Source organism: Rana temporaria, chromosome 2 (genome assembly GCF_905171775.1).
Source record: "Rana temporaria chromosome 2, aRanTem1.1, whole genome shotgun sequence".
Classification (NCBI taxonomy): domain Eukaryota; kingdom Metazoa; phylum Chordata; class Amphibia; order Anura; family Ranidae; genus Rana; species Rana temporaria.
In genome coordinates, this window is record NC_053490.1 from 515348575 (window position 1) to 515373553 (window position 24979).

At 44.1% G+C, this 24979-nt stretch overlaps 1 protein-coding gene across 2 annotated transcripts in view; it reads right to left on the minus strand.

Moving 5' to 3' along the window:
- Positions 1–1498: 1498 nt before the first annotated feature.
- TMPRSS2 (transmembrane serine protease 2) overlaps positions 1499–24979 on the minus strand; it is an 89000-nt gene continuing 65519 nt past the window's right edge. For both annotated transcript variants that reach the window (XM_040339016.1, XM_040339017.1), the window contains exons 6-14: positions 23806–23935; positions 22604–22714; positions 20568–20611; positions 18192–18360; positions 15176–15342; positions 12929–13024; positions 9059–9201; positions 5810–5962; positions 1499–1807 (exon numbers count right to left, since the gene is read on the minus strand). In XM_040339016.1, coding sequence (XP_040194950.1) covers positions 1796–1807; positions 5810–5962; positions 9059–9201; positions 12929–13024; positions 15176–15342; positions 18192–18360; positions 20568–20611; positions 22604–22714; positions 23806–23935 — 1025 coding nt within the window. In that variant the 3' untranslated portion in view covers positions 1499–1795. The remainder of the gene's footprint in view (positions 1808–5809; positions 5963–9058; positions 9202–12928; positions 13025–15175; positions 15343–18191; positions 18361–20567; positions 20612–22603; positions 22715–23805; positions 23936–24979) is intronic.

Below are 24979 nucleotides of genomic sequence, written 5' to 3' on the forward strand. Positions count from 1 at the left end.
TTGGATCCAGGTCTGTACAAGGTGTTGTTGCCTTTAGCCCTGGTTCACATTGGTGCGATTTGACACATCAAATTGCATGTCGAATCGGCATCAATAGCACCGTCCTAATCGGTGCGACGCTGCATTTGCGGTGCCGCACCGATTTCAAAAAGTAGTTTCTGTTCTGCTTTTTGTGATTTCGGGGTGCGATCTCCTTTGGAAAATCGGTGCAGAAACCCACACAGATGTCTGTTTAATTCGCCGCCGAAATCGGGGGACTGACATGCATTAGTAAACTCGCAGGGCTTCATTCCCACAGCTCAGTGTGAACCTGGGATTGTAGGAGAAACTGAACGAAAATTATCATTTTTATAATAGTTTTCCCAAGTGTGAAATTTGATATTCCATCATTCTGAACACATGTTTTATCCATTGCATAAAACACATATGCCCAAATAATAAGAATAAAAAAAAAAAAAAAAAAGAAGAAAATGTTTTCATTTTGAAAACCCCAACAGTTCAGACGTTTATGATCCTCTCTGCCCAAATACAAAGCTTGTTTCATTGGCGTATAAACCAAGGCTTGGTTATAGGCATGGTCAATTTTTTTTTGGGCATTTCATTTGCAGTATAGGAGATGAAATAAGCTTTCCACTAGAGCTGCACGATTAATCGCGATCTCCCCGTGGGATGACCCGCGATTCTTCCGTTTCATGGCCGTTTCCACATAACCAGCGTGGAACGCAAATGGCGCCGATATTGGAACCGACGTCAGCAGCCTGCGCCGCTGGATGGATGCCTGGGCTTCTCTTGCAGATCTGTACAACTGTAGTGTGTATCCATGCGCCATCCAGTGGTTGCCGGCGGTACTGCTTCTGATGTATTAATCTTTCTCACAGTTCTGTACAACTGTGTGTATCCATGCGCCACCCAATGGTTTCTGGCGGTACTGCTTCTGATGTTTATAAAATAAAAAAGAGACCAGTGATATGTCTATAATGTTAAAGACCAGATAATTCCTATGAAAAAAGCAGAATCAAAGTTTGATTCTGTTTTTTTCATAGGAGTTATATGGTCTTTAACATTATAGACATATCACTGGTCTGTTTTTTATATATTCATATTTTCAGATAAATCACAGGTTTATTTATTTATGTATTTGGGGGAGGAGGGGGGGGGGTTCTGACATTCAGTTTTTGAGAATCGTGATCTTTAATCTAACAAAAGAATCGTGATTCTCATTTTGACCAGAATCGTGCAGCTCTACTTTCCATTCTTTGAATCTCCTCATTAAATATTTTTCAAAAATTCTACTAGTTCCCCCCCCCCCCCCCTATTGCACAATCCTGATGGTTTCTCAATAATTCTGCATTGCCACTACATTTTGCTCCTATCACTTTGAAGCTATTTGATTTAAAACACATTTTACGTAATGCTCCTAATCACATCTGAAATAAAGATATTGCATATCACAGTATTTTACAGATATGTACAATAAGTAAATGACACCACCAAAAAATAAAAAAAAGTATAAAATATTTACAGATTGTCCACTAGTTGGCGCCATGGCTGCTTTCAACAACCAGGCAGCGTGGCGCCCCCTGTCTTCTGCAAGCATTAATAGTGGCTTTCACCTGATAAAATATACAGTACAATCCAGATAGTATATCAGGCAAACGGTTGCTCTGAACACCCGTAGGGTTTATGAAATGGAGGCCACATGATAAAGTGCGCAGCGCTTTCTTCTTTTTGATTTGTTACCATCACTATGGAAGTTACACCTAACTGGGAAGTAGATGCAGTCAGTCTAACGTCATCAGCTGTAGGTCTGAAAAAAAAAAAAGACACATATTAATTCTCATGGCCTCAATATTGTACTTGTAGCTTCTTTAAAGCGGAGGTTCACCCAAAAAACAAGTACTGTATATAACTCACATTCAGTATACCTCAAACATGTACAGTATGCCGTTTTGTTTTTTTTTTGGGGGGGGATGTACATTCGGTATTATCGGCATTTTCCTCCCGGCTTCCGTGTACTCGCTCACGCGGGAGTGGGCGTTCCTGTGCAGTGCCGCAATGTCATCTGGGACTTCGCCCATATGACTGACGTGCCTGAGAAAAACTCCCCCCGGCGCATAACGACTTTCCGAAAGTAGCTGAACCGCGAGTCAGCTCTATACGGCGCCTGCACACCGACTAGGAGCCGTGTAGAGCTGACTGCGCAGGCGCCGTATAGAGCCGACTCGCAGTTCGGCTACTTTCGGAAAGTCGCAACGTGCCTTGTCCACCGGGGGGGGAGTTTTTCTCAGGCACGTCAATCATATGGGCGAAGTCCCAGATGACATTGCGCCACTGCACAGGAACGCCCACTCCCGCGGGAGTGAGTACCCGGAAGCCGGGAGGAAAATACTGATAATACTGTATGTACACCCCCCCCAAAAAAAAACAAAAAAACGGCATACTGTACATGTTTGAGGTATACTGAATGTAATGTTATATACTTGTTTTTTGGGTGAGCCTCCGCTTTAAAATGCATTTCTATTTAATGGACATCTGTTATAGAGGATTGGGCAGATTCATGTAATCAAAATGGATATTTGTCAAGCAGGAAAATCTTAAATTTTACTCACCGACTTGCTTAGGTACAATTTACCTTAGAGAAAAAAAAATCTCTCTTTTTTTTTTTTTAATCCCCCCCCTTATTTTTCCATTAAATAGGGGGAAGGGGTATTTAGAATAAATTCATTCATTTAATTTACTGTTTTTTTTTTATTTGTGCACATTTTCTTTTCTCTTTTGTTTGTTTATTTGTTTATTATTAGTATACTTCTGCTTTAACCGGTTAAGACCCGGACCAATATGCAGGTTAAGAACCAGGCCCCTTTTTGCGATTCGGCACTGTGTCGCTTTAACTGACAATTGCGCAGTCGTGCGACGTGGCTCCCAAACAAAATTGACGTCCTTTTTTCCCACAAATAGAGCTTTCTTTTGGTGGTATTTGATCACCTCTGCGGTTTTTATTTTTTGTGCTATAAACAAAAATAGAGCGACAATTTTGAAAAAAATGCGATATGTTTTACTTTTTGCTATAATTAATATCCCCAAAAAAAGATATAAAAAAAATATTTTTAGCTAGATTCAGGTAGAGTTAGGTCGGCGTATCAGTAGATACGCCGACCTAACTCAGAATCTGCGCCGACCTATGTTTAAGTGTATTCTCAAACAGAGATACGCTTAAACATCTCTAAGATACGACGGCTTGCGCCGTCCTATCTTAGGTTGCAATATTTAGGCTGGCCGCTAGGTGGCGCTTCCATTGCGGTCGGCGTAGAATATGTAAATCACTACTTACGCCTATTCACGAACGTACGCCCAGCCACCGCAGTACAGATACGCCGTTTACGTAAGAGATAGGCCGCCTAAAGATGCCCCCTAGGTGGCGTAGCCAATGTTAAAGTATGGCCGCCGTTCCCGCGTCGAAATTCGAAAATTTTACGTTGTTTGCGCAAGTCGTCCGTGAATAGGGATTTACGTAGTTTACGTCCACGTCGAAATCAATAGGCCCGTGCAGCGGACTTAGCCGCAATGCACACTGGGAAATGTAGGCGCCCGGCGCATGTGCAGTTAGAAAAAAATGTCAATCACGTCGGGTCAAGCCTCATTATCATAAAACACGCCCCCTCAGACAAATTTGAATTAGGCGCCCTTACGCCCGCCCGCTTTAGGCTACGCTACCGTATCTTAGCAGGCAAGTACTTTGAGAATCAAGTACTTGCCTCGCTAACTTACGGCGGCGTAGCCTAAACACGCTAAGCTACGCCGCCTTATAGTTAAGGCAATCTCTGTGGATCTAGCTATTTGTTCCTTAGTTTAGGCCGATACGTATTCTTCTACATATTTTGGTAAAAAAAAAAAAAATCGTTATGGGCGTTTATTGATTGGTTTGTGCAAAATTTATAGCGTTAATAAAAATGCAATAAAACTATGCCCTATTTTGTAAATATTTTTTTTTTTTACTACTAATGACGGCGATCAGCGATTTTTTTTCGTGACTGCGACATTATGGCGGACACATCGAACACTTTTGACACATTTTTGGGACCATTGTCATTTTCACAGCGAAAAGTGCTATAAAAATCCACTGATTACTGTGAAAATGACACTGGCCATGAAGGGGTTAACCACTAGGGGGCGCTAAAGGGTTAAGTGTGACCTAATGTGTTTTTTCTAACTGTAGGGGGGCGTGGCTGGACGTTTGACGTCACTGATCGTCGTTCCCTATGACAGGCAACAGACGGGCCACAGCCCGGACCGTCATGGTGAGCAAGGCCACAGCCCGGACCGTCATGGTGAGCAAGGCCACAGCCCGGACCGTCATGGTGAGCAAGGCCACAGCCCGGACCGTCATGGTGAGCAAGGCCACAGCCCGGACCGTCATGGTGAGCGGGGCCACAGCCTGGACCGTCATGGTGAGCGGGGCCAAAGCCTGGACCATCATGGGCAAAAGCCTGGACCATCATAATAGACGGACCAAAGCCTGGACCATTACGCTAGACGGACCAAAGCCTGGACCATTACGGTAGACGGACCAAAGCCTGGACCATTACGTTAGATGGACCAAAGCCTGGACCATTACGGTAGACAGACCAAAGCCTGGACCATTACGGTAGACAGACCAAAGCCTGGACCATTACGGTAGACAGACCAAAGCCTGGACCATTACGGTAGACAGACCAAAGCCTGGACCATTACGGTAGACAGACCAAAGCCTGGACCATTACGTTAGATGGACCAAAGCCTGGACCATTACGGTAGACGGACCAAAGCCTGGACCATTACGGTAGACGGACCAAAGCCTGGACCATTACGGTAGACGGACCAAAGCCTGGACCATTACGTTAGATGGACCAAAGCCTGGACCATTACGGTAGACAGACCAAAGCCTGGACCATTACGTTAGATGGACCAAAGCCTGGACCATTACGGTAGACGGACCAAAGCCTGGACCATTACGGTAGACGGACCAAAGCCTGGACCATTACGGTAGACGGACCAAAGCCTGGACCATTACGGTAGACGGACCAAAGCCTGGACCATTACGTTAGATGGACCAAAGCCTGGACCATTACGTTAGATGGACCAAAGCCTGGACCATTACGTTAGATGGACCAAAGCCTGGACCATTACGGTAGACGGACCAAAGCCTGGACCATTACGGTAGACGGACCAAAGCCTGGACCATTACGTTAGATGGACCAAAGCCTGGACCATTACGTTAGATGGACCAAAGCCTGGACCATTACGTTAGATAGACCAAAGCCTGGACCATTACGGTAGACGGACCAAAGCCTGGACCATTACGGTAGACGGACCAAAGCCTGGACCATTACGGTAGATGAAATCAAAGCCTGAACCATTATGGTTGACAGGGCCAAAAACTTGAATTATAGTAGGAGGGGTCAGAACTTGAACAATTATAGTAGATGGTCAGAACCTGGAACTTAGAATAAAGTGTTCTAGAACCTTAAATATTAGGGTAGGTAGTTCCAAAAACTAGATCACAATAGGCAGAACCACGACCTGGAGCAAAAGCACAAAGCAAAGCTAGGAGAATGCTTTACCTACAAAATGAAAAGTGCAGGCGAGGAGCCTGGAGCGTCACACAAGACCAGGCAGATCCCAAAATATTATGAGTGAGATTATTATAGAACCTGCCAATTTGCCAGATTGTATCACCGCCCAAACACGGTTTTAGGCGGGTAGAACACACAGCAGGTTGTCTTGTGGTTCAGGAACAATATAGCTGGAAGGAGCCTGAATTTTACCGTACCTGCATCTGTAAATAGATCCAGTCCAGAGACGCTGTTACATTGGCGTAGACTCCAGGCTTATTAACATTGGCACAGCCTGTTCCCCAGCTTGTGTCACCGACAAGCCACCAATAGGAGTTTGTTCTAGTGACCAAAGGACCGCCACTGTCTCCCTGCGCAAATAGAATAAAAACGATTAAAGGAAGAGCTTTGCATATATATTATTGCCAAAATTGTAATATGTGAAGTTCTATTTCAAGTAGGACTTTAAATCAGCACAGTGAGAGTTCCCTTTGCAGGACTAGAGCAGCCGAGCCGCCCGAGCCAATCCTTCACTAAGCGGCGATGCCCAGCTCGAGTCACTGTCAGGGGCAGGTGAACTTTAGTAATCCTTTGTTACTGGCCGCTTCCTGTATATGTATTCATCGGGTAGTGTGTGGGTATTCCGTCACTTCCTCGATGCCGCAATGTCTCCTGGGAGCTTTTGTCATTGTTCCCAGGAGTCATTGCAGAGGTCTGCCGCGAGTTATTGCGGGATTTAGAAAGAACTTGCTTCCCGTGTATCTGCTTGCCTGTTTATTGTATCAAATGAAATGTTTCTGCTCAAATGAAAAAAAAAATCTAAAAATTAAATAGTAATATATGAATAAATAAATATAAAATAAGTACACAAATAACTAAAAATCATCATAAATAAAATAAATTAATAATATTTAATACATAATAAATTTATACAAAAATAAATAAAATAAAAGCTAATGGGGAAAAAAAAAATCAGAAATACCTAGCAACAAATTAGGCAACAGATGATAGTCTCTATTAGCTAAAAAAAACGCCAAAGCTCTAAAACGCTGTATAAAATGCACAAAAGAAAAAACACCAGAAAAAATGCACAAAGACTCAAGTGGTAAAAATATTTTCTAGAGCGGTTCTTTTTTAAGGCTGCGTTCCCACCTGAGCGTAGTGCTAATCTGTGTTCAGATTACTTTTCAGAGACGTTTGACAGGCAGTGAGGATTTTTTTTCTAAATAGGTTCCTTTAAGCTAGTGCATTGTTGGTTCACTTACCTTTTCCTTCCATTTCCCTTCTACATGTTTTTTTCTTTGTCTGAATTTCTCACTTCCTGTTCCTCCTCAGTAAGCCAGTGTCTCCCCGCAGGGATATAGTCCCAAGGGAGGGGGTGTGCACACTGACTAACCCCCAGACAGAACGGCTCAGATGATGAGGGCAGGCTTACTGAGGAGGAACAGGAAGTGAGTAATTGAGACAAAGAACATTTTTTTTAGAAGGGAAATCGAAGGAAAAGGTAAGTGAACCAACAATGCACTAGCTTAAAGGAACATATTTAGAAAATAAAAAACAAACCTTTATAACCCCTTTAATTGCTGCACCAATGTACCACAACCCAATGCATTGCACACAGTTGCAGGGCGCTTGCAGTACTTCCTCATTTACTTGCATGTGTCACATTCGGCGGTGGTACTGCCCGCGGAATATGACAGGAGCAATGGACTTTCCTGCAGGCGTGAAGCAAAGCATAACAACCATGGCATAGGAACACCCTTGTCCGCAAATTAATGTGCAGAATACGTGCTACTCCATATGAAGTTCACATGTATGCTTTGGTATTTGCAGTACAGAAATAATAATAATAAAAAAAACAGATATAGGTCAGACTCTTTTGCGTAAGATTTGCCCTTAAAAACCAAGCCTACCTGCTTTAATAAATCCCCGCCATTATCCCTAATCCTGGAAAAGCTAAAATACAGGTTGCACAACCTTCAGATCAATGTACAGCAGAGCAGCTCTAATCCTGAAGACGATTGTGCAAGGAGACGGATCACTGCCAACTACATTCAATAACACGGAACTAGTAATAATTTGTTCCATGGTGATCATTTCCCCGAAAAGTGCTGGTGCAATTAGGCCAATGCGCTAAAGAGGCTGAGAATTTGTTGAAAAAAAAAATAATAATTGTGAATTCACTTTACTTATCCAACCCTTTGAAATGATGTGAAAGTATCGGCACATGTTGGGGTATTTAACGTGAACAGAAATCAGATTTTCTCATGGTTGGATTATCGAAATTGGATTACTGAATTTTTTGAGGTGGCTCACTACGTAGGTAGCAAAGCGGCAATACCACTGGAAATTATAGCCGCCAATTCCTAACTTGTTGTGCGGCACCTTGCCAGCTTCACCAGTTCATAGACCCCGTTTGGCCACCGAAAGAGAGAAGAGCAGGCGACTCGCACCCCTTCCTCCCACATGACCGGCTTGACAATTGGCCAAGTGTTAGCTAAGGGAGGGCAGATGAGACTAAGGGCCAGTTCACACCAGACGCAGTTCTGTACAGTTTCATGCATGCACAGTGATTTCCATGTATTCCAATGGCTCTAGTTGGCTCTAGTTCACACCATGCTGTGAGTTTCCGGTCAGTTTCTGCACCGGAAACTGACTGCATGGTGCCAACTAGAGCCATTGGAATACATGCATACATTTTTACTGCAGAAAAAATGCACACGAAACTGTACAGAACTGCGTCTGGTGTGAACTGGCCCTTAAAGAGGGGGTTCACCCTAAAAACATTTTTTTTTTCTAGCATTAAATCAAGCATAGTAGCGCGAGCTACAGTATGCCGTTATTTTATTTTTTGGCCCTGTACTCACAGTTTAATCCCGTAGTGAAGATTCCGACTCCCCGCGGGGAATGGGCGTTCCTATGCATAGGGAAGATGATTGACGGCCGGCTATGGCGCGTCACGCTTCTCCGGAAATAGCTGAAATAGGACTTGGCTCTTCACGGCGCCTGCGCTTAGTCTGTGCGCAGGCGCCGTATAGCGCCGTGAAGAGCCGAGACCTACTCCGGAGAAGCGTGACGCGCCATAGCCGGCAATCATCTTTCCTCTCCATAGGAACGCCCATTCCCCGCGGGAAGTCTGAAATTTCACTATGGCATTAAACAGTGAGTACGGCGCCAAAAATAAATAAATAAAGGCATACGGTAGCTCGCGCTACTATGCTTGATTTAATGGTACATTGTTGTTATTAAGGGTGAACCACCGCTTTAAGCCCTGTTTATGCTCCAAGTCCTGACTAAAGCTGGTCATACACTAAACACATTTTGGCTAGTTCATCAGAAATTCGCTAAGCGTATGGCCCTGCTGGCCAACGATTGATGGTTGAAGGAGTTTGCTTGAAAAGTTTCAGGCCAAATAGCAGCTGCTTCGTACCAAACCAAACACTAATGACACACAAACCCTCTTTTACCTGGCAAGTATCGGTCCCTCCGGAGAGGTATCCTGCACATATCATGGCGCTGCTGATGGCTCCATTGTAAACAGAAGGCTTATTGCAGGTTTTGGAGTCAATCAAGGGCACGTTGGCTGCCATCAGGTTAGTGGAAGTGGTGCCTGTGTGGAGATACGAACATTACAAGGTCATTTGTGTGCTACATCTTTGTCCTGCATGCAATATCGTGGAAGCTTTAGAAGATCTAGGGTGGTAGCCAATCCCTTTAACCAATTGAGAATAATAAGCAATCGCCAATGGTACATATCTTTAAAGCCCAACTTCAGCCTTTTACTAAAATGTAATTTTCCCTCCAACATCTCTACATTGTTATCTAAAACAGGGGTCTCCAAACGTTTCAAACAAAGCGCCAGTTTACTGTCCTTGAGACCTTAGGGGGGCTGCAATGTGGCCAGTGGAGGTAGAAAATGTCCCACGCTAAGCATCAGAATAAACCACAGAGTTGGTGATCAGCAGGAGGAGGCGTAACACTTCATCATTTGTATTTCTGACAGATCTCGGATACCCCAGCTGGGCACCTCTGCCAGACCTGTGTCTCCTGTTCTCCAAACGCACTTGCAGCTGACAGACTCGCCATTACCATCCCTTAACCCCCCAATCATGAGGCAAACCACACAGGTGTTGAGGGTTAAACATGCAGAGCATAAACTGCTTATTAAATACTATACATACACCATTAAACACAGTTGGGGACACTCCCCTTAGGCTTGTCATAGAGGGAGTAGGGGACAAGGAAGAACCATTGGGAACTCAACACTTGTATATTCAAACAACTACAGTTGAAACACACCAAGGAATTATGATAAGCAGGCAGCCCCTCCTTACACATCCCCTGCTGAGAGATGTCTCCGGACCTTTGTCTACGTGGCCATGACCCAACACAATTAGACACTGCAACAAGAGGGGGGGGGTGGATGGGGGAGAAGGGATGTAGCAGTACATTGCATTATCTCAATGCCATTTTGTCCCCAAGTCTCTTCTGGGCCAAAGTATGTGGGTAGGAGGCCAGACCACTGCCCCCTCCAAAACACAGAGACAGTGGGTTCTGTCACAGTATTAGTGCGAGGAGGAGTACTACACCATCATTGGTATCAGTGGAACAAATAGTGCCCCATAATAGGTGTCAGTGGGAGGAATAGGGCCTCATATCATTGAGTGCCTTAAAGGCCAGATAAAGGCTAGAAACAGGACTTAGTTTGGAGACCGCTGATCTACAGTACAACACATTATAGCATCCAAATGCCCTTACCTGGTGTACCCTTTCATTGTCCTTTTAAATTGGTACTTAATCGGGCAAGTGCAGGTGTGCAGTTATAATTACCGTATTTATCGGCGTATACCGCGCACTTTTTTCCCCTTAAAATAAGGGGAAAATTGTGGGTGCGCGATATACGCCGGTACCCGCGCTGAGTTTGTACTGCGCCACGGACATATACCGAGCGCAGTACACTCGGGTACATTCGGCCAGGCTTGGCTTCGCTTGCGGTCACGCTCTAGCCTTTATGCGTGAGAAGCCAAGCGTGCCCGAGTGTACTGCGTTCGGTATATGACGGCGGCGCAGTTCAAATTCAGCGCGGGAAGCGGGGATTCGACTGAGAGACAGCGCGGGAGGACACCACCGAGGCCGCAGCCGGACCCGCCGATGGACGCTGAACCCAACGATGGACGCCGGGCAAGACACCGACGAGGGGTATTCAAACTAAGTATTTTATATTTTTATTTTAAATTTCCCTTCCCAGTTTGGGGTGCGCGCTATACACGGGAGCGTGCAATACCCTGATAAATATGGTATTTATAAATCTTCTCAACCAGGAATTCCATAAAACCTCTGAGGCCTCGTACACACCACAGAGTTTCTTGGCAGAATTCAGCGAGAAACTCGGTCAGAGCCGGATTCTGCCGAGAAACTCTGTCGTCTGTACACTTTTGGCCCGATGGAGCCGCCGAGGAACTCTTCGAGAAAATAGAGAACATGTTCTCTATTTTCTCGTTGTTCTATGGGAGAAGGCGGCCCGCCGAGCTCCTCGGCGGCTTCATCCCTGAACTCGACGAGGAACTCGATGTGTTTGGCACGTCGAGTTCCTCGGTCGTGTGTACGGGGCCTAAGATTCTTCCAAAGGCTGCTAGGAGGTTTCTTGAATTGTATATTGACTGACCTCCCATTTAATAGTGCCTGCATAGTTCTGGAGAGTGGAGACTATGCTACTTGGCAGAGCCGATGGCATGGCACCAGAACTTTTTAGCTGTCTGTAAGAGCGCAATTGGACCACCACTGTAAGGAGAGCATTCTTCCAACTGATCCCCGATGTCAGGGACATTTTTCCAACTGACCCCTAAGGAATTGATTTTAACAGGAATTCGCTCGAAATCTGGAAATACGCAATTTTAAAGGGTTTCCTTTTGTAAAAAGGTTGAGAAATAATTATTTAATCCTTTGGCGCCTTGCCTGCTGCCCTTTGGAAACTATTGTGGATCCCTTGGGGGCCTTTGCAGACAGTTGGTTGTTCTTTTTGTTTCCTGAGCCCTTACCTCAGGCCAGTGAAGAAAATATTTTTTAGATGACTCGAGTTCTAGTTGTTTGATGTATCTCTTCACTCCATCTTACTTTTCCTGTGTTATTGGTTAAACTAGATGGACTTACGTATGTAGCTTTGTGACGACCATTACTTTTCATTTGTTGTTTTTTGTTTTTGTTTTTTTAAACAATTTTAATGGCTTTTTGAGAAAAATGTTAACTGTCTCAAAGTTATATTTTAAGGGGTCTATAGAGAAGCAATAATATGCGGGGTGCTAGATCAGTGATCTCTAGTCTCATATGTGTCTATAGACTAAGGGGCAGATCCACAGAGAAATAGATCGGCGCAGCGTATCAGAGATGCGCTACGCTGCCGTACCTTACCTGGCGTAATTTCGAATCCTTAAAGATTTTGCGCCGTAAGTTACAGCGGCATAGTGTATCTCTGGCGGCGGAATTCAAATTGGCGATTAGGGGGCGTGATTCATTTAAATGAAGCGCGTCCCCGCGCCGAATGAACTGTGCATGCTCCGTTTCTAAATTTCCCGCTGTGCATTGCGCGAAATGACGTCGCAAAGAAAATCATTTTTTAAACTTAGACGTGACTTACGTCCATCCCGATTCACTGACGACTTACGCAAAGAAAATAAAAAATAAAAATTTTGACGCGGGAACGACGGCCATACTTAACATGGCAAGTCCAACTATAGTCGACGAAATAGCAGATTTAACTATACAGCGGAAAAAGCCGACTACAGACGACGTAAAAAAATGCGCCGGCCGCTCGTACGTTTGTGGATCGTCGGAAATAGCTAATTTGCATACCAGACGCGGAAAACAACGTGAACGCCACCCAGCGGACGCCGAAGAATTGCATCTTAGATCCGAAGGCGTACGAAGACGTACACCTGTCGGATCTAACCCAGAAGCCGTCGTATCTTGTTTTAAGGATTCAAAACAACGAAACGACGCGGGAAATTTGAAAGTACGCCGGCGTATCAGTAGATACACCGGTGTACTCGCTCTGTGGATCTACCCCTGAATGTCTACTGAAGGATATCGCCAATCTCCTACTATTTCTTGTAGCATTGCCCATAATCTTTGACCATTTTCTATTGTGTTTGAGGTCTCTGACAGTTTTCTGTAGTATTACATTTACCATTTTATGCAGCTTTTTGGTGATTAAAGGCTACATTAAAATTGACCACCACTGCTCTAAACAAAGGAAATTACTAATGCTATATATAATAATAATATTAATAATAATGTATAGGGCTTAATCTGAATGCATGCTAAACAGCTGTGCCTCTCACCTCCTTGAGAAGTGTAACCCCAGCCAGAGATCCAGCATGACTGGGTGTCACTCCATGGCATTGCGGCGTTTGGTAAACAAACCGGCCTGGTCGTGGCTGTAAAAAACATGTACAGTGAACTTATAATGTGGGAAAATGACCAAGCATAAAAATGATATTCTCATTTGGCAGACAGTTGAGTTGTTGCTATCCGTTGTATGGAGAATTATTAAGAGATTCAGCCTGTTCCTTCCCATGCAGAGCAGAGCAAAGCAACAGATTCTCCTGTATACGTATTTGCCTAGCAGCACCTACCCTCGTTTTATCCACCCTCCAAAGCTCCATTCAGCTGAAAATGTATAAGCTGCAAATTTAACCCAGTTAAAGCTTACACAGGGCTTGGGACTCTCCCTGACTCCTCCCCCCCTCCCCAATGTGACAATGCTGGGCCAATCCCCAAACACCAGTATTGTCAAATAAAGGAAAACACATGCTCCTCCATACCCAGGAGTTCCAATGATTTATTTGCTCCTGTTGGCTGCACTGAGAAAGGGGCATAGAGTAAAGTTAAAGGAGTTGTAAAGGCAGAAGTTTTTTTTTATCTTAATGCATTCTATGCATTAAGATAAAAAACCTTCTGTGTGTAGAAGTACCCCCTAATTACTTACCTGAGGTCCTTCTCTCTGCAGCGACGTCCACGAGTGCTTTACCTGTCCCAGACACTCCTCCTGATTGGCTGAGACTAAGCAGCGGTGCCATTGGCTCCCTCAGCTGTAAATCAAAACCTGTCAGCCAATCAGGGGAGAAAGGGGTCAGGGCTCTGTGTCTGAATGGATACACGGAGCTCTGACTTGGCTTGGGTGCCCCCTGTAGAAACTGCTGGCTGAGGGGGCAATCACCAGAGGGAGGGGCCAGGAGAGCAGAAGAGGGACCTGAGAAGAGGAGGATCCGGGCTGCTCTGTGCAAATTCAGCTATACAGAGGAAGTATAACATGTTTGTTATTTTAAAAAAAAAACAAGCCTTTATAATCACTTTAATGAATGAATGAAAAATTTATAAAGCGCGGCGCATGCGAACTGAATCGCTTCTGGGCGCTAGTTGTTCGTGTCTCATGCCATCAAAAGAGCAGAGTCTTGATCTGTCTTCTGAAAGTCAGGTGGTTTTCCTCCAACCGAACGCTGGTTGGTAAAGCGTTCCATAGTCTCGGACCTTGAAAAGCAAACCTTCTTTCTCCTTTGGACTTGTATTTGGTTTTTGGTACCTTGACCAGATTTTGGTCGGTGGATCGCAGAACGCGATTCGAGTTGTGAGGTTCTATCTTGTCGCAAAGATATTGCGGAGCCTTCCCATGGATGCACTTATGTGTCAGGCAGAGTGCTTTAAATACAATTCTGTCTTTTACTGGCAGCCAGTGAAGGGTTCTCAACGAAGGTGAGATTGATTCCCATTTTTTTTTTCCAGTCACCAGTCTGGCGGCCGTATTCTGAACGACTTGCAGACGGGAAATTTGGTACTTTGGGAGTCCGAGGTAAAGGGCGTTAGCATAGTCCAATCTGGAGTTCACAATTGTTCCCACCACGACTGCTACGTCTTCTTTGGGGATAAATGGAATAAGTCTGCGTAGTAGGCGCAACAGATGGTGCGCTCCGCTGACTACTGACCCTATTTGTGCATCCATTGTCATGAAGGTGTCGAAAATGACCCCAAGACTTTTGACTTTGGAGCTAGGGGTGATGATTTGGCCCAGAATGGGCGGGGGGGTCCAGGTTGTTGCCAGTTGACTCTTTCGGCTGGCGTGAAACATAAGGAGTTCTGTTTTTGAACTGTTGAGTTTCAGATAACTCAAGTTATAACTTTAAGGCGAGAATAAACTGTTTAGGAGGGAGAAACTAAAGGTAAACCGGTTGCTTTGCTTGATCAAGATCTAGGACTCGCGTCTTTAAAGCTGGATTCCGGTGTTACCTTTAGCCTTGCAAATTTGGACGGACTCCTATATTGAAATTGATTCAACTGAAAGCTCTGAGCTGCTTACAATGTGCATTAGAATCGCTGTAAGTCAGACAGAGCCGGCCTCATTTCCTGGTTGGAGGACACCCAACATTTATCTAGACCTGTCCTTCGACTGTCCCTTGCCAACCTCATTCATTCATTGGATTTCAGTTCTTTCAATCATGGAAGCTCGGTATCACAGGTGGGCACTAAATGGTAAAGTTCATACTGTGAGTTCAACAACACAATCATACAAAGTTTGTTAAGAATGTACATACAAGAAAAGGCTAGGCTGGTTTTTAGCTTCATCAGTGCTATATCATTGTCCTTGGTTTCTTTGTCGTAGTTGGGATGAGAAATTACTTTTTGCACCAAGGAGATAGAACCAACTGATCTGATGGTTGACCCAGCATAGACGTTCCACTGGTTGGGGTTAGCATAAGCTCTAAAAAGAAATAACGTGTAAATTGTTAAAATGCATTTGCTTTTCATAACAGACAAGTAATTCAGATACATATTTCTAGGAATCCTGCAATTTCTGACTCCAAGTGACTATTCCCACCGGAAACTGTGTGTTTAAAGGGGTTGTAAAGGTTCGTTTTTTTTTTTCTAACTAAGTTCCTTTAACCACTTAACGACCGCCGCACGACGATATACGTCGGCAGAATGGCATGGCTGGGCAGATCGACGTACCGGTACGTTCTTCACATCTACCCAGCCGTGGGTCGCGGGAGCGCGCGCCCACGACCCGATCCGAAGCTCCGGGCCCGCAAGACCCGCATGTAAACACGGCTTCCCCGTGCTTCACTGTGGCGGCTGCATCGATCATGTCATCCCCTTTATAGGGAGACACGATCGATGACATCACTCCTACAGCCACACCCCCCTACAGTTGTAAACACACACTAGGTGAAACATAACCCCTTCAGCGCCCCCTGTGGTTAACTCCCAAACTGCAACTGTAATTTTCACAATAAACAATGCAATTTAAATGCATTTTTTACTGTGAAAATTACAATGGTCCCAAAAATGTGTCAAAATTGCCTGAAGTGTCCGCCATAATGTCGCAGTCACGAAAAAAAACGCTGATCGCCGCAATTAGTAGTAAAAAAAAAAAAAATTAATAGAAAGGCAATAAAACTATCCCCTATTTTGTAAACGCTATTAATTTTGCGCAAACCAACCGATAAACGCTTATTGCGATTTTTTTTTACCAAAAATAGGTAGGAGAATACGTATCGGCCTAAACTGAGGGAAAAAAAATGTTTTTTTATATATTTTTGGGGGATATTTATTATAGAAAAAAGTAAAAAATATTGAATTTTTTTCAAAACTGTCGCTCTATTTTTGTTTATAGCGCAAAAAATAAAAACCCCAGAGGTGATCAAATACCACCAAAAGAAATCTCTATTTGTGGGGAAAAAAGGACGCCAATTTTGTTTGGGAGCCACGTCGCACGACCGCGCAATTGTCTGTTAAAGCGACGCAGTGCCGAATCGCAAAACCTGGCCTGGGCCTTTAGCTGCCTAAAGGTCCGGGGCTTAAGTGGTTAAGCTTGTGCATTATTGTTTCACTTACCTTTTCCTTCCATTTCCCTTCTAAATGTTTTTTTTCCCTTGTCTGAATTTCTCACTTCCCGTTCCTCCTCAGTAAGCTAGCGTCTCCCCGCAGGGATTTAGTCCCAAGGGAGGGGGCGAGCACGTGAACTAACCCCCAGCCAGAACGGCTCGGATGATGGGGGCAGGCTTACTGAGGAGGAACAGGAAGTGAGAAATTCAAAGAAAAAAAACATTTAGAAGGGAAATGGAAAGAAAAGGTAAGTGAACCAACAATGCACTAGCTTAAAGGACCCTTTTAAAAAAATAAAAAACAAACCTTTACAACCCCTTTAAACGCTTTTGACGAGTGTCTACAGTCCATTTTTCCTAAGCATTTTTAGGTACTGGTCTGCGTGCATTTGCTTTGAAGTCACTTGTTTGCATTGCGAAAAAAAATTACGCTGGCCGCTAGGTGGCGCTTCCGTTGATTTCCGCGTCGAGTATGCAAATTAGCTAGATACGCGAATCCACAAACGTACGGTCGGCCGGCGCATTTTTTTATGTTGTTTTCGTAAGGCTTTTTTTGGCGTAAAGTTACCCCTGCTATATGAGGCGTACGCAATGTTAAGTATGGACGTCGTTCCCGCGCCGAATTTTGAAAAATTTTACATCGTTTGCGTAAGTCGTTCGCGAATAGGGCTTTGCGTAGAATTACGTTCACGTCGAAAGCATTGGCGTGTTGCGGGTTAATTTGGAGCATGCACACTGGGATACCCCCACGGACGGCGCATGCGCCGTTAAAAAAAACATCATTTACGTTGGGTCAAGACGTATTAACATAAAACACGCCCCCACCTCATCCATTTGAATTGCGCGCCCTTACTCCGGCAGATTTACGCTACGCCGCCGTAACTTTACAGGCAAGTGCTTTGTGAATACAGCACTTGCCTCTGAAAGTTGCGGCGGCGTAGCGTTACTACGATACGCTACGCCTGCCAAAAATTACGATCCGCTACATGGATCTGGCCCCACGTATTTGTCAGATGGAAATTCGATCGTGTGTATGAGACTTTACCCTCCAGGTGGGATTAGCTCATTGCAAGTCAAATCTCAGGCATCCCCCGCAATGATCGCTTTTGGCTTTGGTGAGACACTCCAGAGGTGGATACACAAGCTGAGTTTTGTTCGAATGTTCATATTAAAATCATTGCCATCACAGTCAACCAATTTTGTTTTCAAGCCCTCAACACAGGGGTGTTTTATATATACGTCTAGAGGAAAAGAGATTTCACCTCCAAATACGGAAAGGTTTTTTCACAGTAAGAGCTGTGAAAATGTGGAACAGACTCCCTCCAGAGGTGGTTCTGGCCAGCTCAGTAGATTGCTTTAAGAAATGCCTGGATTATTTCCTAAATGTACATAAAATAACTGAGTACTAAGATTTGTAGGTAAAGTTGATCCAGGGTAAATCCGATTGCCTCTCGGGGGATCAGGAAGGAATTTTTTCCCCTGCTGTAGCAAATTGGATCTCATGCTCTGCTGGGGTTTTTTGCCTTCCTCTGGATCAACTGTGGGTATGGAGCTGGGTGTATAGGATTTTACTGTGTTTTTTATTTTGTTTTTTTATTTTTTGTGGTTGAACTGGATTTACTTGTGTCTTTTTTCAACCTGACTAACTATGTAACTATGTAACACACACACACACATATGCAAAAATATCAATTATGACCTTATAACTCATACGATAGGGGCTTACCCTTCTACGCAGTGTGCAGCAGTGAGAATCCAGTCCGGTGTAATGATGGACCCTCCACAAACATGTGATCTGCCGATCTGTAGGCTCACTTGCCAGGGCCAGTCCCCATTCTGAGCCATTGTACCGCCTACTATTCTGTTCACCAAGTTCTTACTAGATTTTCCACAATCTGCAGGAAAAAGTATCCAAGATTTGAATTATACCACCTATTATACCAAACCAGGGCAAAACACAGTGGGCCAAAAAGGTGAACAGGGTATGCAGGCCTTAAATGTGGTTCTGATTACATGGCATGCTGTTCAGCAGGGACCGGCTGAGATTCGAACCATGTATGGGCAGGCTGATTGTACCCAAGTTGATTGATTGACGCCGACTGTGTTTATTGGGGACTCGAGCCGTGTTATTTCCCGCCGTTGCAGGAAAGAAAATCGTATGTATGTTGGACCTTGAACAAGCTAGTTGATGTTTAAATCATATGTATATATATATATATATATATATATATATATATATATATATATATATATATATATATATATATATATATATATATATATACACACACACACATTTATACAGGGCTTTTTTTCTCAGAGAATAGGTACAGGAACTCTCCCCATCTAAATCACTACTTACCTCTGCCCCCTACCAACCCCCGAGCACCGCCCCTTGGTTTCACCCCCTACCCACCTCCCAGTACCGATCTCTGTTTAGAGAATACAGAACCAAATTTTATTTTGTGGTGCTTTTGTATGGTATGCGTTGACGATAACAAGAAAAGTAATCAAATAAATCCTCTGCAGCCAGTGAAAATAGACCCCCACCTCAGCAATAATAGATCCCCCAGCAACATTAGACCCACCCCGTCAACATTATACCCACCCAAGCAGCAATAGATTCCCCAGCAACAATAAATCCTCCAAGGAATAATAGACACCCCCAGCAACACTGGACCCACCCCAGCAACACTGGACCCACCCCAGCAACAATAATTTACCCCCAGCAACAATAATTTACCCCCAGCAATAATAGATACCCACCGCAACACTAGACCCACCACAGCAACAATAGACCACCTGTTACAAAATATCACCCCAGCAACAATAGACCCCCAGCAACAACAACAGATTTCCCAGCAGCCAGCAACAATAGACCCCTCCCCTCATCAATTGTCCAACCAGCAACAATAGACCCCCCAAACATAGATTCCTGCCAGAATACCCCGGTACCCATTGCCATTACATATATTCAGTGCTAAAGGTGCCGGAACTGCGTTCCCCCGCGTTCCCGCTGAAAAAAAGCCCTGTATTTATACAACCAAACACCAACCCTGTCCCTGGGGTGAAAGGTCTAGGCCAAGGACCATCTGTGTAGGATCTTCCCAAATGGACATTGAAGTATCCTATGCTCCAAAAATTGGGCTTTGCACACCCTCAAGTAAGCCATTATTTGGCCCAGTGGTTGGATTGGTCTATTTCCAAATCTTGGTGTTGAAAGTCCCTCAATGCAAGGTCCCTTTCAAGAGATGGCTCCTCCCTGTGGTTACTGGGCAGTGGCAGTTGGCCCTGCCATTTCCTTGCTAGGGTGGTATACCATATATTTGGGTAGCCGGGATCCTTTAACCGAAACCTTCCAGTGTCGTGGAGGGCATTGGGAACTCCTTTTCTTGTGAATCTACCAGAGGAATGCCATGTAGGCCCAGAAAGCCTTAAATGGACGTTCTCCCTCAGGGGAATGTGGAGACTGGTCCCTGATGGGAAGACATGCTTTCATGTGGAGATACTTCCCACTATGCAGAATGGACACAGTCCCCCAGTTTATTAAGTAGGTTCTGTCATTACTTGAAATTGCCGTCTTTATATTAAAACTCTAGTACATAAAGTTATAAAGACACTGTGTAGACCTTATTTTCCCATCAGGCAATCGGAAATTAGTGTATCTTGGTATGGATCTTTCTGGTGACAGAACAGGGCCATCGTATCTCCTACGTGAATCTGGGCCTATAATTTTGGCCGGTTCAACAGGGGCTGTATGAGATTCGAATCATGTATTGGCAGGCTGATTGTATCCAATTTGAATGCTCAACTTCGGTACAACCAGTCTGATTTTTTGGAGCCGCTAGCAATAATCACTGTGTTCTCCTGGCCGGGGCGGCTCCTCCAGTCACCCCACCGGGAGAACACAATAGCTCCGGGAGGGGTTTCCCCATCAACAATGACTTTATTAATGGAGGAATGAAGCGATTTTCAGAAAATAAATTTGCACTGTCTATGGTTGGCTTTACTCATTTCAATTGCAATCTCAGTGGTGGCTAAAATCCACTTCTTTCCTCTGGTTTACGGAAGACGTATCACCTTACAAGAAATGAAGACTTACCTATGCACCTTAGAGAGATCACTTTTCCAGATGGACAATAATCCCTGAAAAATCAAAGAAGTGACATGTAATAAAACTGTGATTTTGGGCCAACAGTTATTATTCTAAAAAAAAAAAAAAGTACAGTAGATTAAAAAATATAGATAGCTATATGTGCAGTGGAGGAAAAAATTGCCCAAGGGTCCCTGTGCAAGAACAGTTCTTGGCCCTCCATTCAACCACTGTTCAGATATAAATATGTATTCCTTGTGTATAGATAGATGCAGATAAGAGTAGCCTGTGTGAAACCCCGAGTGCTTGCATGGTTTGTGATTTACAGTTAGGCTTAATGGTTGCAGAAGAAATTGAGAGAAGAATCCTAGAAGTAAGCAGTGTCCATCACAACATGATATTGGGAGAGGGGCTCTGAGCACTTGCCTTATCCATCAACTAGTACAAATGGGCCCCCAAGTGCCAGAAACCCTCATTCAACTGCACAGTCCACATCTGCCTTTCAAAATTTTTAAGATGGAGGAACTCCTAAAATAACATTCCAGGTCTCAGGGAACCCCTGATAATATCTACTATATCTACCGCTCACTATACATTGGTAGTCAGGGGGAAGAATGCCCCTTACATTGGTGGCCAGTGGAAAGAATGCCCCTTACATTGGTGGCCAGTGGAAAGAATGCCCCTTACATTGGTGGCCAGTGGAAAGAATGCCCCTTACATTGGCGGCCAGTGGAAAGAATGCCCCTTACATTGGTGGCCAGTGGAAAGAATGCCCCTTACATTGGCGGCCAGTGGAAAGAATGCCCCTTACATTGGCGGCCAGTGGAAAGAATGCCCCTTACATTGGCGGCCAGTGGAAAGAATGCCCCTTACATTGGCGGCCAGTGGAAAGAATGCCCCTTACATTGGCGGCCAGTGGAAAGAATGCCCCTTACATTGGCGGCCAGTGGAAAGAATGCCCCTTACATTGGCGGCCAGTGGAAAGAATGCCCCTTACATTGGCGGCCAGTGGAAAGAATACCCCTTACATTAGCGGCCAGTGGAAAGAATGCCCCTTACATTGGCGGCCAGTGGAAAGAATGCCCCTTACATTGGCGGCCAGTGGAAAGAATGCCCCTTACATTGGCGGCCAGTGGAAAGAATGCCCCTTACATTGGCGGCCAGTGGAAAGTATGCCCCTTACATTGGCGGCCAGTGGAAAGTATGCCCCTTACATTGGCGGCCAGTGGAAAGTATGCCCCTTTCATTGGCGGCCAGTGGAAAGAATGCCCCTTTCATTGGCGGCCAGTGGAAAGAATGCCCCTTTCATTGCGGCCAGTGGAAAGAATGCCCCTTTCATTGGCGGCCAGTGGAAAGAATGCCCCTTACATTGGCGGCCAGTGGAAAGAATGCCCCTTACATTGGCGGCCAGTGGAAAGAATGCCCCTTTCATTGGCGGCCAGTGGAAAGAATGCCCCTTACATTGGCGGCCAGTGGAAAGAATACCCCTTACATTGGCGGCCAGTGGAAAGAATGCCCCTTTTATTGGCAGCCAGTGGAAAGAATGCCCCTTTCATTGGTGGCCAGTGGAAAGAATGCCCCTTTCATTGGTGGTCATTGAACAATCCTTACATTGATGGTCATTGAAGAATGCTCCTTACATTGGTGGTCATTAAAGAATGTTCCTTACATTGGCTATCATTGGGAAGAATATTTCACTTTTGGATAGCTAAAAAGACCTTTGGCATCAGTAGGATCTGAGGGGCAGACATTGTTAAGTTCTCAAGGCATCCCTAGCTACCTTCAACAGAACCCTAGTTAAAAAAGGCTGGTCTATGCAAAGAATGATTTTGAACAATGTTAATGATGTTACATGCATGTTCAATGTCTCAATCTTGAACACGTATTGGTGTGTATGGTTGGTTCATCATGTCAACCCTAATTGCTCATGACAGAAAAATTCCTCTGATCAGACTGGAAAAAGGTGGCTTCTAATCAGCAGAACAGGGGAGCATGTGTATGGAAATAATTGCAATTTTTCATAAATGAATAATCTGGTAGCATACCTGCTTCTGACACTAGTATGCAGCCTGTCAAAAGACGCACTGGTGTTTATACTGACAAAACCTTTCAAGTCTGATGTGACATTTTCCAGATAAGTGTTATTATAACTGGACCTGGGGGAGGAAAATAAAAAGAAGAAGGGAGAAATGTTTTAATCGCTGTTCAGATAGAATGAAAATTCTTCTCATGAAGGAAAAATCTGTAAAAAGAAACAGAACCTCCCTAAAAACAAGAAAAAATAAAAAAGATAGAGTAAATATTATGGGGCAGATCCACGTATCTTTGAGCCGGGCGCAACGTATCTAAGATAAACTACGCCGCCGTAACTTTATTCTTTTTTTTCGAATCCTCAAAGAATTTGCGCCGTAAGTTACGGCGGCGTAGTGTATCTTTGGCGGGGTAATGGCGCGGAATTCAAATGGATGTGATGGGGGCGTGTTTTATGTAAATACGTTGTGACCCGATGTAAACAACGTTTTTTTTTAACTGTGCATGCACCGTCCGTGGGGGTATCCCAGTGCGCATGCTCAAAATTAACCCGGAACAAGCCAATGCTCACGACGGTGACGTCATTCTACGCAAATCCCTATTCGCAAACGACTTACGCAAACAACGTAAAAAATTCAAAATTGTCAGCGGGAACGCCATACTTAACATTGAGTACGCCTCATAACAGCAGCTTTAACTATACGCCGGAAAAAGCCGAACGCAAACGACGTAAAAAAAAAATGCGCCGGCCGGACGTACGTTCGTAGTTTGACGTAACTAGCCAATTTGCATACTCGACGTGGAATCCGACGGAAACGCCACCTAGCGGCCGCCGAAAAATTGCAGCTTAGATCCGACGGCGTACTAAGACGTACGCCTGTCGGATCTAGCCAAGATGCCGTCGTATCTTGTTTTGAGGATACAAAACAAAGATACGACATGCAAAATTTGAAATTACGCGACGTATCAAGAGATATGCCGGCGTAATATCTTTGTGGATCTGCCCCTATATTTGAAAAACAAAGAAACAATTTTAAGTGCAGCAACTCTTGAACTTTTTTCATATTATATATATATATATTACACACACACACACACAAACACACACACACACACACACACACACACACACACACAAACACACACACTATTAAAAAAGGCAAGGTAAGCATTCATGGGGCTTTCAACAAAGAAATAGAGGGAATGCAATACCTACCTCTTGTAGCCTATGGCTTGGCACGTTTGAATTCCATAATTATTGTTCCAGTCATCAAAGCACACACTCATCCAGGCTGACTTTGTTGGGGAATAAGCTTGTAATATAAACTTATCTCCATATAATCGTACTAGAAAAAAATTGAAATAAAATTGCTGTCATACAGTACGTAATGTTGGTATGCAGTACATATTATTGTAATAAGTGGCTCAACTTTATGTGGCAGGAACTTTTGGTGGGCGACCCCCCTCCCTGATGACAGGTGTGACACGATACCCACTGATGGCTGTAGTAACAGGCTCTCTTTACGGTCTACAGTCAACTATAAGGGCTCATTTACACTTGCTTCGGCTTCAACAAGGTTTCAATAAGGCTTCGGACAGGCTTTGAACGCTAGTCAAAGCTCCCGTCGCTAAATAAAATGGTTAAGCGCCACAAAGCTTTATCGAAGCCCCACCAAAGCCCCATCCAAAACCCCACGCCCCATCCAAAGCCCCATCCAAAGCCCCATCCAAAGCCCCATCCAAAGCCCCATCCAAAACCACATGCCCCATCCAAAGCCCCAAGCAAAAGCAGCATTTTATTATTTAGTGACTGGACTGGCGTTCAGAGAGCTTTAACCTCCCTGGCGGTATGATTCTGTCTGGAATTACGTACCAAAAGCGGTACAATTATTTTGCAAGGAAATTTGGCGTTTTATACAGTAGGCCTGTAATTGTTAGGAATAACTCATTTAAATCTGACCAAACAAGAGTCCGGGTATGAATTTTTTTTTAAAAACAAAATTATAAATTATAATATAATAAATAATTATAACAAATAATAATATAATTATAAAAATAAATATTAAATAATGTAATCAACTCAAAATCACTGAAATTTGCTCAGTTGCAGAATTGTCGCTGTCATTACTTTTATTTTTTTATGACGAATTTCCCCACAAATCGCTATCGCACAATTCTGCAAGTGATTATAATTTATTATCGCTGTTTTCTAGCTGATCTAAAACCATTTTTGACATAAAGGGACACTTTTGGTTGCTATGGACAATCTACACAGGGCAGACCACTAGGGACAAAGGGGGTGTGTATTTTTTACATACAGTACTGTAAATCTATAAGATTACAGTATACTGTATGTAATGTGTTTGTTTACTTTTTTGAATTTGGCGCCG